The sequence below is a fragment of the Loxodonta africana genome, chromosome 3, assembly GCF_030014295.1.
Source record: "Loxodonta africana isolate mLoxAfr1 chromosome 3, mLoxAfr1.hap2, whole genome shotgun sequence".
Taxonomy (NCBI): Eukaryota; Metazoa; Chordata; class Mammalia; order Proboscidea; family Elephantidae; genus Loxodonta; species Loxodonta africana.
In genome coordinates, this window is record NC_087344.1 from 93,051,794 (window position 1) to 93,064,783 (window position 12,990).

A 12,990-nucleotide genomic window follows, 5' to 3' on the forward strand; every position below is an offset into this window, starting at 1 on the left:
GCTCTGTCCTTGAACTTCCTTCCCTGAGTCTCTGTTGGGAAAACTATCCATCCTCCACAACTCCTCTGTCTGATTTTTCCAGATAACGTCTTTTGATGGAGACTTTTCCCATTGTATAGAAATTGTTTATTCATATGCCTGTGGCTCTTACTAAACAGAACTTCTCCGTTCTCTAGCTGTTGAATGAGGAGTGAATTAATTAGTGAATTAATTGATGAAACGGTCCAGGGGGCTCTGAAAAGGAACGCTTGGGAGAACTTCCAGTTTGACCTAGCAGAGTTTTTTTTTTTTTCCTTTTAAGTTTTTCCTACCAACATTTTATCATGAAAAATTTCAAGCATACAGGAAAGTGGAAAGGATTTTATAGTGTACACCTGTACGCCACCACTTAGAGTGTACCACTAATGTTTTACTCTTCTTACTTTATGGCATGTCTTTCTACCTATCCATCCATTAATCATTTTATATTTTTGGTAAATTTCAAAGTAAGTGGCAGACATCAAGCACAACTTCCCCTAAGTACTTCAGCATGCATATTACCTTTTTCTAATTTTTAAAACTAAAAAACACGTTCCTTGTCAAAACCAAAAAACCAAACCTGTTGCCGTTAAGTCAATTCCGACTCATAGCAACTCTATAGGACAGAGTAGAACTGCCCCTTAGGGTTTCCAAGGAGGAGCTGGTGGATACCTTTTGGATAGCAGCCAAGCTCTTATACAGATATCTAAAATTGAAATAGTAAATGTCCATTTTCTATAATAATGATAATAAAAATAAAACAGATAACCTTGGAATGTGTTTATAATGTACAAAGTGATTTCATATGTATTTATTATATACGGTCACTTTTTTAAAAGGTAGGTGTCACTCTCGATGTTTTTCAGCTTAGACAACCTAAGTTCAGAAAGAGACAGTGACCCACTAGTAAAAGGCATTCGTGCATGCATTCCTCAGAAATTGATTGAGCACTTACTATGTGCCAGGCACCATGCCGCCTACTGGGACACTGTAGAAGAGAAGCAGACAGCAGCTCTGCCCCAGAGTGGCTCACAGTCTTGGAGAAGGCACCCATCCTCCACTCCCCGTGGTTACAGGCTAGGGTGAGAAGGGGGATGAGGGCAGGTGGAACCCAGGTCTTCTCTCTTTATGTCCAGAAAACTTTTCCTACTCTTTGCCCCACAGCTTTCTAGAAGATGATGCCAGGGAGCTGGAGTGGCTCTTTGAACCCAGGAATGCTAAGGCAGAGATGGGCCTTCCCCATCCTCTTGTTCTCACCTCACCTGTACTCACCCAGTAACTTTCCTCTTAACCTCCTGGCTGTTTTGGTGAGAGGTTTGGAACTCGGGTATGAAGGAGGGACTCTTTGGAAGCTCAGCCCAGAGTCCTTCTCCCCTCTTCACCCCCCTCCCCACACACACACTTACTTTGCAACATAGAAGTCAGGTGGTTCCCCTAGAGACAACATGGCCCCAGGGAAAGGTAGGAACTTAGCCCCAAGGTGGGGGAAAAAAAAAAAGTAGAACCTTAGCTCCAAGGGAAGGCCATATTTTTATTTTTCCTTCCTCCCTCTCCTTTTCTTGGGGGTAGGCATGGGTGGGCATACAGACTTGTGTATATTTCTGGGTTGATGGGCAAGGAAGGGCTGGGGCATTCAATTGTGAGGTGGTGGAATAAACTGCTTGTGTGGCCTGGTGGGAAGGTCACCTAGAACACAAAGCCGAATGTTGGCTTTTGTGTCCTTTCTCAGGAGAAAGAAAAAAGATTGAAGAGTCTATTAAATTTAGTGAACGTCTGCTAGGGTCTAGGGGGCCCTGCCCTCAGAAGGTTGCAGTAAATGGGGCAGGGGGATTGATTTAGAACCAGAGACATGGCAGACGGCTCAGCAAGATGCTGGAGAGTGTGGAAGGCAGACGGAAAAATACCCAAGTCTACCTGGGAAGGTACTCGAAGAGATGGAGGCTCTCCCAGGCCACCAGTACGGGCATGGAGGGATAAACAGCCTGGCCTATTTGGGGGTGACTGAGCAGCTGGAGGGTGGGACATGGAAAGGGAAAATGAGGTATGACGGATCAGGCAGGGTGGGATTGGCAGCATCTGGTTGTGTTTGGCCTTTTTACCAACCAACAGCTGCATATCAAGTAGCCAGCAAGCTTTCCTTAAAGTGCAGTTGACACAGGAAAGGTCACTTGGAAGATGTAATATCAGGGTGGAATTTGACTTTGCGTTATCATATCTGAGTTACTAGTTGCTGAGGCAGGGAACCCTTAGGGGGTTATAAGCCATTACACCAATAAACCAGTTGCCATCAAGTCGATTCCAACTCATGGTGACCCTATGTGTGTCAGAGGAGAACTGTGCTCCATAGGGTTTTCAATAGCTGATTTTTCAGAAGTAGATCACCAGGCTTTTCTTCTGAGGTACCTCTGGGTGGATTTGAACTGCTAACCTTTTGGATAACAGCTGAGCGCATTAATGTTTGTACCATCCAGGGGCCCCATGAGGCATCATAATAGACCCTAAAAAAATGAGCCCTGGATTGGGGCCAAGAGACTGGGGTTCTGTTGCTTAACACTGTGTGGTCTTTGATAAGTCACCTGCTTTCTTCTCCAAATGATGTCAGCATTTATAGCTCGTGTCCCAGTGGGTAACCTGGACTCTGCACTGGACCGTGTGATCCACGATCAGCCTGGACTTCTCAGCCTGACATGAAGTCTTTGGAGGCTCTGACAAGTCTGTGGACTTTGGGATAAGATGTGGCTTAAAGTCTGCTCTATCATCTCCTAGCTGTGTGTCCCTGGGTTAGTAAGCAAGCCTCTCTGTTCTCTCAGTTGTAGAATAGGGATGCTGAAGCCTGTCTCACAGGTCAGGGTCTGCATATAAGAAAGACTTGCCATCCCCCTCCTTCCCCATAACCCAGTATTTCTCAGCAGGGCACTGTCAGCGTTTTGGGAGGGACACTTCTTCATAGTGCTGAACTCTCCTGCCCATGGTGTGATGTTTAGCATCCCCAGTATCTGCTTACTGGTTGCCAGTTGTGGCTCCCAGTCTTTGTGACAGCCTCAAAACTCTCCTGCACATTTCCAATGCCCCAGAGGGGGCAAGTACCATGTCTAAATGTAGTTGAATCAAGCTGATTCAAGATATATTTATGGAGTGCAATTTTACAAAGAAGAATTGATGCATTTGAATTGTGGTGTTGGAGAACAATATTGAATATACCACAGACTGCCAAAAGAGCTAGCAAATCTATCTTGGAAAAAGTACAACCAGAATGCTCCTTAGAAGCAAGGATGGCAAGACTACGTCTTGCATCCTTTGGACGTGTTGTCAGGAGGGCTCAGTCCCTGGAGAAGGACATCATGCTTGGTAAAGTAGAGGCCCACCGAAAAAGAGGAAGACCCTCAATGAGATGGACTGACACAGAGGCGGCAATGATGGGCTTAAGCATAACGATTGTGAGGATGGCACAGGACCAGGCAGTGTTTAGTTCTGTTGTACATAGGGACACTATGAGTCAGAACCAACTTGATGGCACTTAACAATAACAACAACTATAAGCAAGGGAGTATGCTGGCAATGTCTTTGAAGGGGGACTGTATGTAATGGTGGAGAAACAGTGGCCTTAGAGGTAGGAAAAAAGATTTTCTGTCCCAGGTCTGTACAAATCACTTAATCTTTATCTCTGAGCCTACCTCTGTATTGGACCCCTATGTTTAAGGCCATGGCTGTATTTCCAAAGCACTTATGATTGAAAGTACAATGGAAGGAGATAGAGAAAGTGTTATGGGAATTCAGAGGAGGAAAAAATTAGATCGAACTTGAAGACTCGAGGGTTGTTTGGAAGAAGTGGCATTTGAGCTAGCTCTGCAAGGTCAGCTCTGAGTTGGGCTTGATAAGTCAATACCTACCTAAAAATAAGTACCATTAATCAAGTGCTAACTGTGTCCTAGGCGCTGTACTCAGCTCTATAGAAACATTGTCCCTTATGGAACTCACAAAGCCCTGTGAGGTATGTATTATTAGCTTTATTGTATGGATGAGGAAACTGAGTAACTTCCCCAGAGTCATATGGTGAGTTACTGACTTTATCAGTTAGCTATTGCTGCATAACAAATCACTCCAAGACTGAATGGCTCAAAACAATAGCCATTTGTTGTTGTTAATGAGTCTGTAGGTTGGCTGGAGTCTGGCTGGCCTAAGATGGTCTTGGATGGGACACTAGGTTCTCTTCTACGTGGATTCTCATCCTCAAGCAGTCTAGCCCAGGCTTGTTCTCATGGAAGAGACAGCAATTTGAGAGAGGACTTGTGCATGGCCTCTTGAGGCTTAGGCTTGGCATGGGCACACCATCATTCTGCCACATTCTGTTGTCCAAAGCAAGTCACAAGGCCAGCCCAGATTCAAGGGGAGAGGAAGCAGGCTATCTCTTGATGGGAGAAGCTGCAAAATCACATTGCAAAGGGCGAAGATACAAGAAGAAGGGAGTTTTGGACCATTTTTGCTGTCTGCCACATAGAGGTGTTAGTTGCCATCAAGTTGGCTCTTACTCATGGTGACTATCTTAGCTATCTAGTGCTGCTATAATAGAAATACCTCAATGTATGGCTTTAACAAACAGAAATTTATTCTCTCACATTCTAGGAGGCTAGAAGTCCAAATTCAGGGGAAGACTTTCTCTCTCTGTTGGTTCTCGGGGAAGGTCCTTGTCATCAATCTTCCCCTGGTATAGGAGCTTCTTAGTGCAGGAACCCTGGGTTCAAAGGACACACTTCACTCCTGCTCTTCTTGCTTGGTGGTAATGATGTCCTTCTGCTCTCTGCTCCATTCTCTCTCTTATGTTTCAGAAGAGATTGACCAAAGATACAACCTAATCCTGCAGATTGAGTTCTGCCTCATTAACATAATTGCCTCTAATGCTGCCTCATTACATCATAGAGGTTAGGATTTACAACGCATCAGATAATCACATCAGATCACAAAATGGTGGACAACCACACAATACTGGGAATCGTGGCCTAGCCAAGTTGATACACGTTTTGGGGAGACACAATTCAATCTATAACAGTAATCTTATGAATAACAGAATGAAACGTTACCTGGTCCTACACCATCTTCACGATCTTTGATAAGTTTGAGTCCATTGCTGTGGCTGTTGTGGCAATCTATCTCATTGAGGGTTTCCCTCATTTTCACTAACCCTCTGCTTTACCAAACATGATGTCCTTTTCTACCAACTGGTCTTTCCTGATGATGTATCCAAAGTAAGCAAGTAGAAGTCTTGCCGTCTTTGCTTCTGAGGAACGTTTTGGTTGCACATCTTCTAAGCCTGATATGTTCATTCTTTTGGCAGTCTGTGGTATATTCAGTATTCTTTGCCAATGCCACAGTTTGAATCTATCAATTCTTCTGTTTTCCTTATCCAACTTTCACATGTGTATGAGGCAACTAACTGAAAAGACCATGACTTGGGTCAGACACATCTTAGTCATTAAAGTGAAATCTTTGCTTTTTGAAACTTTAAAGAGGTCTTTTATAGCAGATTTGCCCAATGCAATACATCATATGATTTCTTGCAATAGTCAAGAATTTCTGGCCTAGCTGGCTCCAAAGCTGTGTTCTTTCCACGAGGATTCACTTCTTTCAGGGAAAAGAAAAAAAATTTTTTGGACAGAGAGAAGAACATGAGGAAAGAAAGAAAAAAAAGCTCAGAATGTGTCTGGGAAACAGTAAATCATTCATTTGGGATGAAGTGTGGGCTGTGTAAAGGAGAATGAAGCAGGAGGGGTTGAGTAGAACAGCCCTTGGAGACCTGAGTGCCAAGCTGAGCTTCTCGGACATTATCCTGCTTGTGAGAAGCCACAGAAGGATTTTTTAAACGTCAGACTTATAATAGTATTGCTTACATACAGTAAAACTCACCCTTTGAAGGTATACAGTTCTGTCAGCTTTGACATGTAGATAGTTGTATAATCACTACCACAACAAACAAGATATAGATTGTTGCCATCACCCCCCAAAATTTTCTTGTGTCATTGTAGTTAGTTTCCTTCCCCTACTTAAGTCTCTGTTGACTACTGGTATGATTATCATGCTTATAGTTTTTTTTTAAATAGTATTTTTATCCTTATTAAATTTATGAAGGGGTAGGTACATTTTGGGGTTGATACCAATTAGTTTACAACAATAATTTCACTTTCCTACTGAAAATATATATATATTTTTAAATTTTATTAAGGTAAAATGTTTATTAAAAATTTGCCAATTTAACCATTTTAAGTGTACAATTCAGTGATACTAATTACATTACCATGTTGTACACCCATCACCACTATTTCCAAAAGCCTTTCATACCCCCAACAGAAACTCATACCCACTGAATATTAACCTCCCACTCCCCTCTCCCCAGTCCTTGGTAACCACTAATAAACTTTTGTCTCTATGTGTTTGCTTCTTCTAGCTATTTCATGTAAGTGGGATCATACAACATCAGTCCTTTTGTATCTGATTTATTTCACTTAGCATAATGTTTTCAAGGTTTATCCATGTTGTAGCATGTATCAGGACTTCATTCCTTTTTATGGCTGAATAATATTCCATTGTTTGTACATACCACATTTTGTTTATCCATTCTCTGTTGACGGTCACTTCAGTTGTTTCCACCTTTTGGCTATTGTGAATAATACTGCAGTGAACATTGGTGTACAGGTATCTGTTTGAGTCCCTGCTTTCGTTTCATTTGGGTGTATACCCAGGAGTGGAAATACTGGGTCATGTGGTAATTCTGTGTTTGACTTTTTGAGGAACTGCCAAACTGTCTTCCACAGTGGCTGCACCATTTTACATCCCCACCAGTAATACACAAGGGTTTCAATTTCTCTACATCCTCTCCAACACTTGCTGTTTTCTGTTTTTCTGATAATAGCCATCCTAGTGGGTATGAAGTAGAATCATATTGTGGTTTTGATTTGTGTTTACCTAATGACTAATGATGTTGAGCATCTTTTCATGTGCTTATTGGCCATTTGTGTATCTTCTTTGGAGAAATGTCTCTTCAAGTTCTCTGATCATTTTTTAATTGTGTTACTCATCTTTTTGTTATTGAGTTATCAGATATGTGGTTTGCAAATATTTTCTCCTATTCCATAGGTTGTCTTTTCACTTTCTTGATGCACATTTTTAGTTTTGATTAATCTAATTTGTTTATTTTTTCTTTTGTTTCATGTTTTTTGTGTACTATCTAAGAACCCATTGCCACAGGGTCTTGAAGGTTCACCCATATGTTTTATTCTAAGAGTTTTATGGTTTTAGTTCTTATATTTAGATCATTGATTCATTTTGAGTTCATTTTTGCATATGATGTGAGGCCTGTGTTGACCTTCCTTCTTTTGCGTGTGGAGATCCATTTGTCCCAGCACTATTTGTTGAAAAGACTCTTCTTTCTCCATTGAATGGACTTGGCATTCTTGTTAAAAATTTGGCCACAGATGTATGGGTTTCTATTTGGACTCTCAATTCTATTCCATTGGTCTCTATGTCTATCATTATACCAGTGCCACACTGTTTTGATTACTGTAGTTTTATGGTATGTTTTGAAACCGGGAAGTGTGGGTCCACCTACTTTGTTCTTCTTTTTCAAGACCATTTTTTAGCTATTTGGGGCCCTTTGCAATTCCACATGAACTTGAGGATTAACATCTCCATTTCTGAAAAAAAGGAATTTTGTTAGAGAACACCTTGTATCTGTGAATCACTTTTGGGTAGTATTGACATCTTAACAATATTAAATCTTTTAATCCATGAACTTGGGATGTCTTTCCGTTTATCTAGGTCTTCTTTAATTTCTTTCAGCAATGTTTTATAGTTTTCAGTATATAAGTCTTTTAATTTACTGGTTAAATTTATTCCTAGGTGTTTTATCCTTTTAGATGCTATTGTAAATGGAATTGTTTTCTTAATTTCCTTTTCAGATTGTTCATTGCTGGTGTATAGAAACACAACTAATTTTTATGTGTGGATTTTGTATCCTGCAGCTTTGCTGAATTCGTTTAATAACTACAGTAGCTTTCTTGTGGATTCTGTAGAATTTTCTATATATGGCACCATGTCGTGTGAATGGAGATAATTTTACTTTTTCCTTTCTAATTTGGATGCCTTTTATTTCTTTTTCTAGCCTAATTCCTCTGGCTAAAATTTCCAGTACAAGGTTGAATACTAGCTGGCACCTTTGTCTTGTTCCTAATCTTAAGGGCAAAGCTTTCAGTCTTTCACCATAAGTATTATGTTGCTGTTGTTGTTAGGTCCTGTCGGGTCGGTTCTGACTCAGTGACCCTATGTACAACAGAACGAAACACTCCCTGGTGTTGCACCGTCCTCATGATCGTTGTTATGCTTGAGCCCGTTGTTGCAGCCACTGTGTCGATCTGTCCCGCTGAGGGTCTTATTTTAGCTGTAGGTTTTTCATATCATGTTCTGAAATTTCTCTTCTATTCCGAGTTTGCCGAGTGTTCATATCATGAAAGGGCATTAGATTTTGCTTTTTCTGCATCAATGGAGATGATCATGTAGTTCTTTTCCTTCATTCTATTAATGTGGTGTATTACATTGATTGATTTTCTTATGCTGAAGCACCTTTGCATTCCTGGAATAAATTTGTCTTGGTCATGGTGTGTAATCCTTTTTGTACGCTGATGGACTTGATTTGCTAGTATTTTGTTGAAGATTTTTGCATCTACATTCATAAGGGATACTGGTCTATAGATTTTTTTTGTGTGTTGTCTTTTTCTAGCCTTGGTATCAGGGTAATGGTGGCTAGAATGAGTTAGCTTTATGTTTGTTGAGTCGTTACGTTTTTCTTGAGTTACGGAATTGATATTCCTTTTTGTGGTTACCTTATTATTTACCCCTATTTTTCTAAGTAAAAACCTAACTTGTATCGTTCTATATCGCCTTGTATCACTCTCCATCTGGCAGTTCAATGCCTCCTATATTTAGTCCCTCTTTTTGATTATTGTGATCATTTATCTATTGATTTCCATGATTTCCTGTTATGTGTATTATTTTGTTTATTTATTTATTTTTTAGAATTAATCTTAATTTGTTTGTTTTTGTGCTTTCCCTATCTGAGTTGCGTTGATATCAGGACGTTCTGTTTTGTGACCTTGTATTGTGCTGGTACCTGATATTATTGGTCATCAGGCCAAACAATCTCCTTTAGCATTTCTTGCAGTCTTGGTTTAGTTTTTGCAAATTCTCTAAACTTGTGTTTATCTGTAAATATCTTAATTTCTCCTTCATATTTCAGAGAGAGTTTTGCTGGATATATGATCCTTGGTTGGCAGTTTTTCTCCTTCAGTGCTCTGTATACGTCTGCCCCCCTGGGCTCTGCCCCAGATCGGGCTCCGAAGGTCACCTGCCTGGTACGCTGGCTCCTAGTTCTGAAAACGGTCGCTGTCTGCCTGTATTTGTTCGTTTTCCGTCTCTAAGTCTGTGTTTGTTGTTCAGAGTTCGTAGATTGTTATGTATGTGATCGATTCACTTGTTTTTCCGAGTCTTTGTTGCAAGAGGGATCCGTGGTAGCGTCCACCCAGTCCGCCATCTTGGCCCCGCCCCTAGAATGAGTTAGGAAGTGTTCCCTCCTCTTTATTTTTGGAAGTGATTGAGAAGGATTGGCATTGATCTTTAAATGTTTGGTAGAATTTCCCACTGAAGTCCTGGACTTTTCTTTGTTTGGATGTTTTTGATTACTGATTCAACCTTTTTTCTTGTTACAGGAATGTTGAGATTTTCTATTTCTTCTTGAGTAAATATGTGTGTTTCTAGGAACCCTCCATATAGTTTTGCCTTTTCCAAAACTTGTCATATAAATGGAATCATGCCACATGTAGAATTTTGCATCAAGCTTCCTTTATTGTGTATAATGCTCTTGAGATTCATGCATATTGTTGCATGCATTAGTAGTTTGTTCCCTTTGAATGCTGAGTTGTATTTCATTGTGTGGATGGGCCATAGTTTATTTATCCATTACCCATCTGAGGAATGTTTGGATTGTGTGTCAGCTTGGCTGGGCCATGATTCTCAGTGTTTTGGCAGTCATATAATGTTGTGATCACTTCCCTATTGAGATCTGATATGCAATCACCCCCATGATGGCTCTGCTGAGTAGCCAATCAGTTGAAAGGGAGTTTCCTTGGGTGTGTGGCCTACATAGAATATAAGTAGCCATTCTGGCAAGGTTTGGGGCTTTTTGCTTATGGTGGATCCTGCAGCTGGCTCCTATTCATCTGATCCCTGGTTCTTGGGACTTGAGCTAGCAGCTTATCTGCAGCCTTGCCTGCTGATCTTGGGATTCATCAATCTTTGGCAGCCTGTGAGCAAGAGCCCTGCTCTCTGACCTGCCTAGCTTGGGTTCACCAGCCCCTGTGGCTATGTGAATCAGGAGAAACCTCGGTCCTGACCCATGGACTTGGGACATCCCAGCACTTACAACTGTGTGAGCCATTTCCTTGATATAAATCTCTTTCTCTATATTTATACGCTTTACTGGTTTTGCTTCTCTAGAGAAGCCAGCCTAAGACAGGATTGTTTCCAGTGTTGGTGATTTTGAGTTAGGCTGCTATGAACTATCATATAGGTCTTTTTGCAGACATGTTTTCATTTCTTCTGGGTAAATATTTAAGACTGGAATTTCCAGACTGTTTAGTCAGTGTATATTTAACTTTGTAAGAAACTACTGAATTATTTCCTGAAATGGCTGTACTGTTTCTCATTCCCAGATGCAATACTTGAGAGTAACTGCTTCACATACTTGTCAGCACTTGGTATTGTCAGTTTTTTCTTTCTAATTTTAACAATTCTAATAGGTATATTTCATTGTGACTTTAATTTGCATTTCTCTAGTGACAAATGAAACTAAGCATTCTTTCCTGTGTTTTGTCCACGCCTCTTGGTGTAGTATCTTCAAATCTTTTGTGCATTTTAAAAAATGGGTTGCTTGTTTTCCTATTAAGTTTTGATGGTTCTTTATATATCCTAGATATAAGTCCCTTATCATATATCTGTTTTGCAAAAGTTTTCTCCCAGACACTTAGACATATTTTAATGAGAAGTAACTCTTGGGTTTTAGAAACTTAGTCTGTGACATTGTGGGACAGGGGATTGGGTTGAGGAGGGATAGAACAAGGAGGCTATCTTGATGGTCCAAGTGAGAGATGAGGCTCTGAACCAGGGCAGGGGCAGTGAGGATGGGGAGAAGTGAAGAATATAAGACATAGAGACCCACTGGAAGGTATAATGGCCTCTTTTACCTTGGTGATCCCTTCCTCCCTCCCTCCCTCTTTCCCTTCTTCCTTTGACAAATATTTGTGGAACACCTACTAAGAACCAGGTAATGTTCTAGACATGGGGAGAAATATCAATAAAGAAATCCCTGCATTCATGGAGTTTGCTTCTTAGTAGAGAAGGCAATAAAAAACAAACACACAAACGTGTGTGATATAATGGCTGATGGGCACTGTTTGACACAATACCTAAGAGTTCTTACTGAGATGCCATCATCCAAATGACTCTTCAGTTGGAACCAGAGTCTTCAGGAATTCCACCCAGAGGAAGGGATCAGAGCAGTGGGAGGAACACTGGGCTGAGGCCATGAACTTTGGCCTTGAATTCTTTCCTGCCTCTGGCCATCAGCGTGACCTCAGGTAATTTTCTTCCTCTCTTGGGCCCTCAGTCTCAGGGTTGAACTAGATGATCTTTCGGGTACTAGAATTTCCTATTGAAGTTTTTACAAACCAACTTAGGGGCTCTGACAAGCCAAATTATGTGCGAAGTGAAGGGACCTCCTTCTTAGAACTAGGCTGTTTTGTTTGAAAAGGTTTGGAGATCATCAATTTTGGCCTCTCACCCAATGTAGGATCCCCTGTGAAGCACGTCTGACAAGTAGGTACTTGTTCGTCTCCTGTGGGTGCCCCTTCAAGGATGAGGAGATTACCCTCTTTCAATGAACCAGTTCCATTTTCTCTTTCTTTCTGTTTTTTTAAAGGCAAAGGATCACACCTTTAACTAAGGGGAAGTGCCCTCCAACTGTGGATTACAATTCAGACCCTACTCCTTAAAGCTGCATGTGAAGGACAGGCCTGCAGTGACCTGAGGGCCCAAAGTCCTGAAGACAAAAATGGGGGTGGGAGGGTGGAATGGGAATGGGAGTCTTGGAGAAAAGACATTTGAGAATGCCTGGGAGAAATGTGGCTGGATCACCTTTGCTGGAACCGTCTACTTGGCAGTCACGATGTCTGCTGGAGCAGCTGGGGCCAGATACCTTTTGATACAAGAGATCAATTATCCTGAGAATTCAAACTGGATAGTGACAGCAGATGGACTGAAGGGGTGGGATATGGTGGACCCTCTTGGAACTCCCTCTATTCTAAAGCCAGACTGCTTGACTCCGTATTCATTAAAGTCCAAAAAGAGGTGGGACGGTGTAGTATATGTCATGTAGAAGCTCTGTGCCCTTTTTAGGAATACCCCATCACCATCCAAGGATACTTCTGGAAGCAGGGTGGGGTCTCAGTACTGACCTCTAGGCAGTGTCCAGATATTGGAAACAATTGGGTCCACACATAAAGTCAGCTTTTGTGGGCACCCCAATCTAGTCCAAAGGGGGGTCTGTTGGGATGGGTCACAATGTCCAGAGCTTTTCCCCTCACTATTTGTCAATGACAGATTTTGTAGGATAGGGAGAGTTCATTGGTCATCCCTAAAGAGGAGAAGACAAGGGCACACCACAGCCTCAGTCACTAAAATGACATAGTAATAAAAAATATTTCAAACACTCTCTTCAGAGCATGAGTGTCTTAAAGAAACAGTTACTTTCTCACTCATGTTGAAACAACTGTTTTGGAAGAAGTAAAACTATGTTTATTCAGACAACATGATCATCTATATAAAAAATTGTACTGAATCTACAAAAAAACTACTGGCTCTAATAAGTTTACC

At 41.2% G+C, this 12,990-nt stretch overlaps 1 protein-coding gene across 1 annotated transcript in view; it reads left to right on the forward strand.

Moving 5' to 3' along the window:
* Positions 1 to 12,110, forward strand: part of CIMAP2 (ciliary microtubule associated protein 2) — a 37,383-nt gene extending 25,273 nt beyond the window's left edge. Inside the window, exon 11 of the mRNA XM_003411059.2 lies at positions 12,038 to 12,110. Coding sequence (XP_003411107.2) covers positions 12,038 to 12,110 — 73 coding nt within the window. The remainder of the gene's footprint in view (positions 1 to 12,037) is intronic.
* The last annotated feature ends 880 nt before the right edge of the window (positions 12,111 to 12,990 follow it).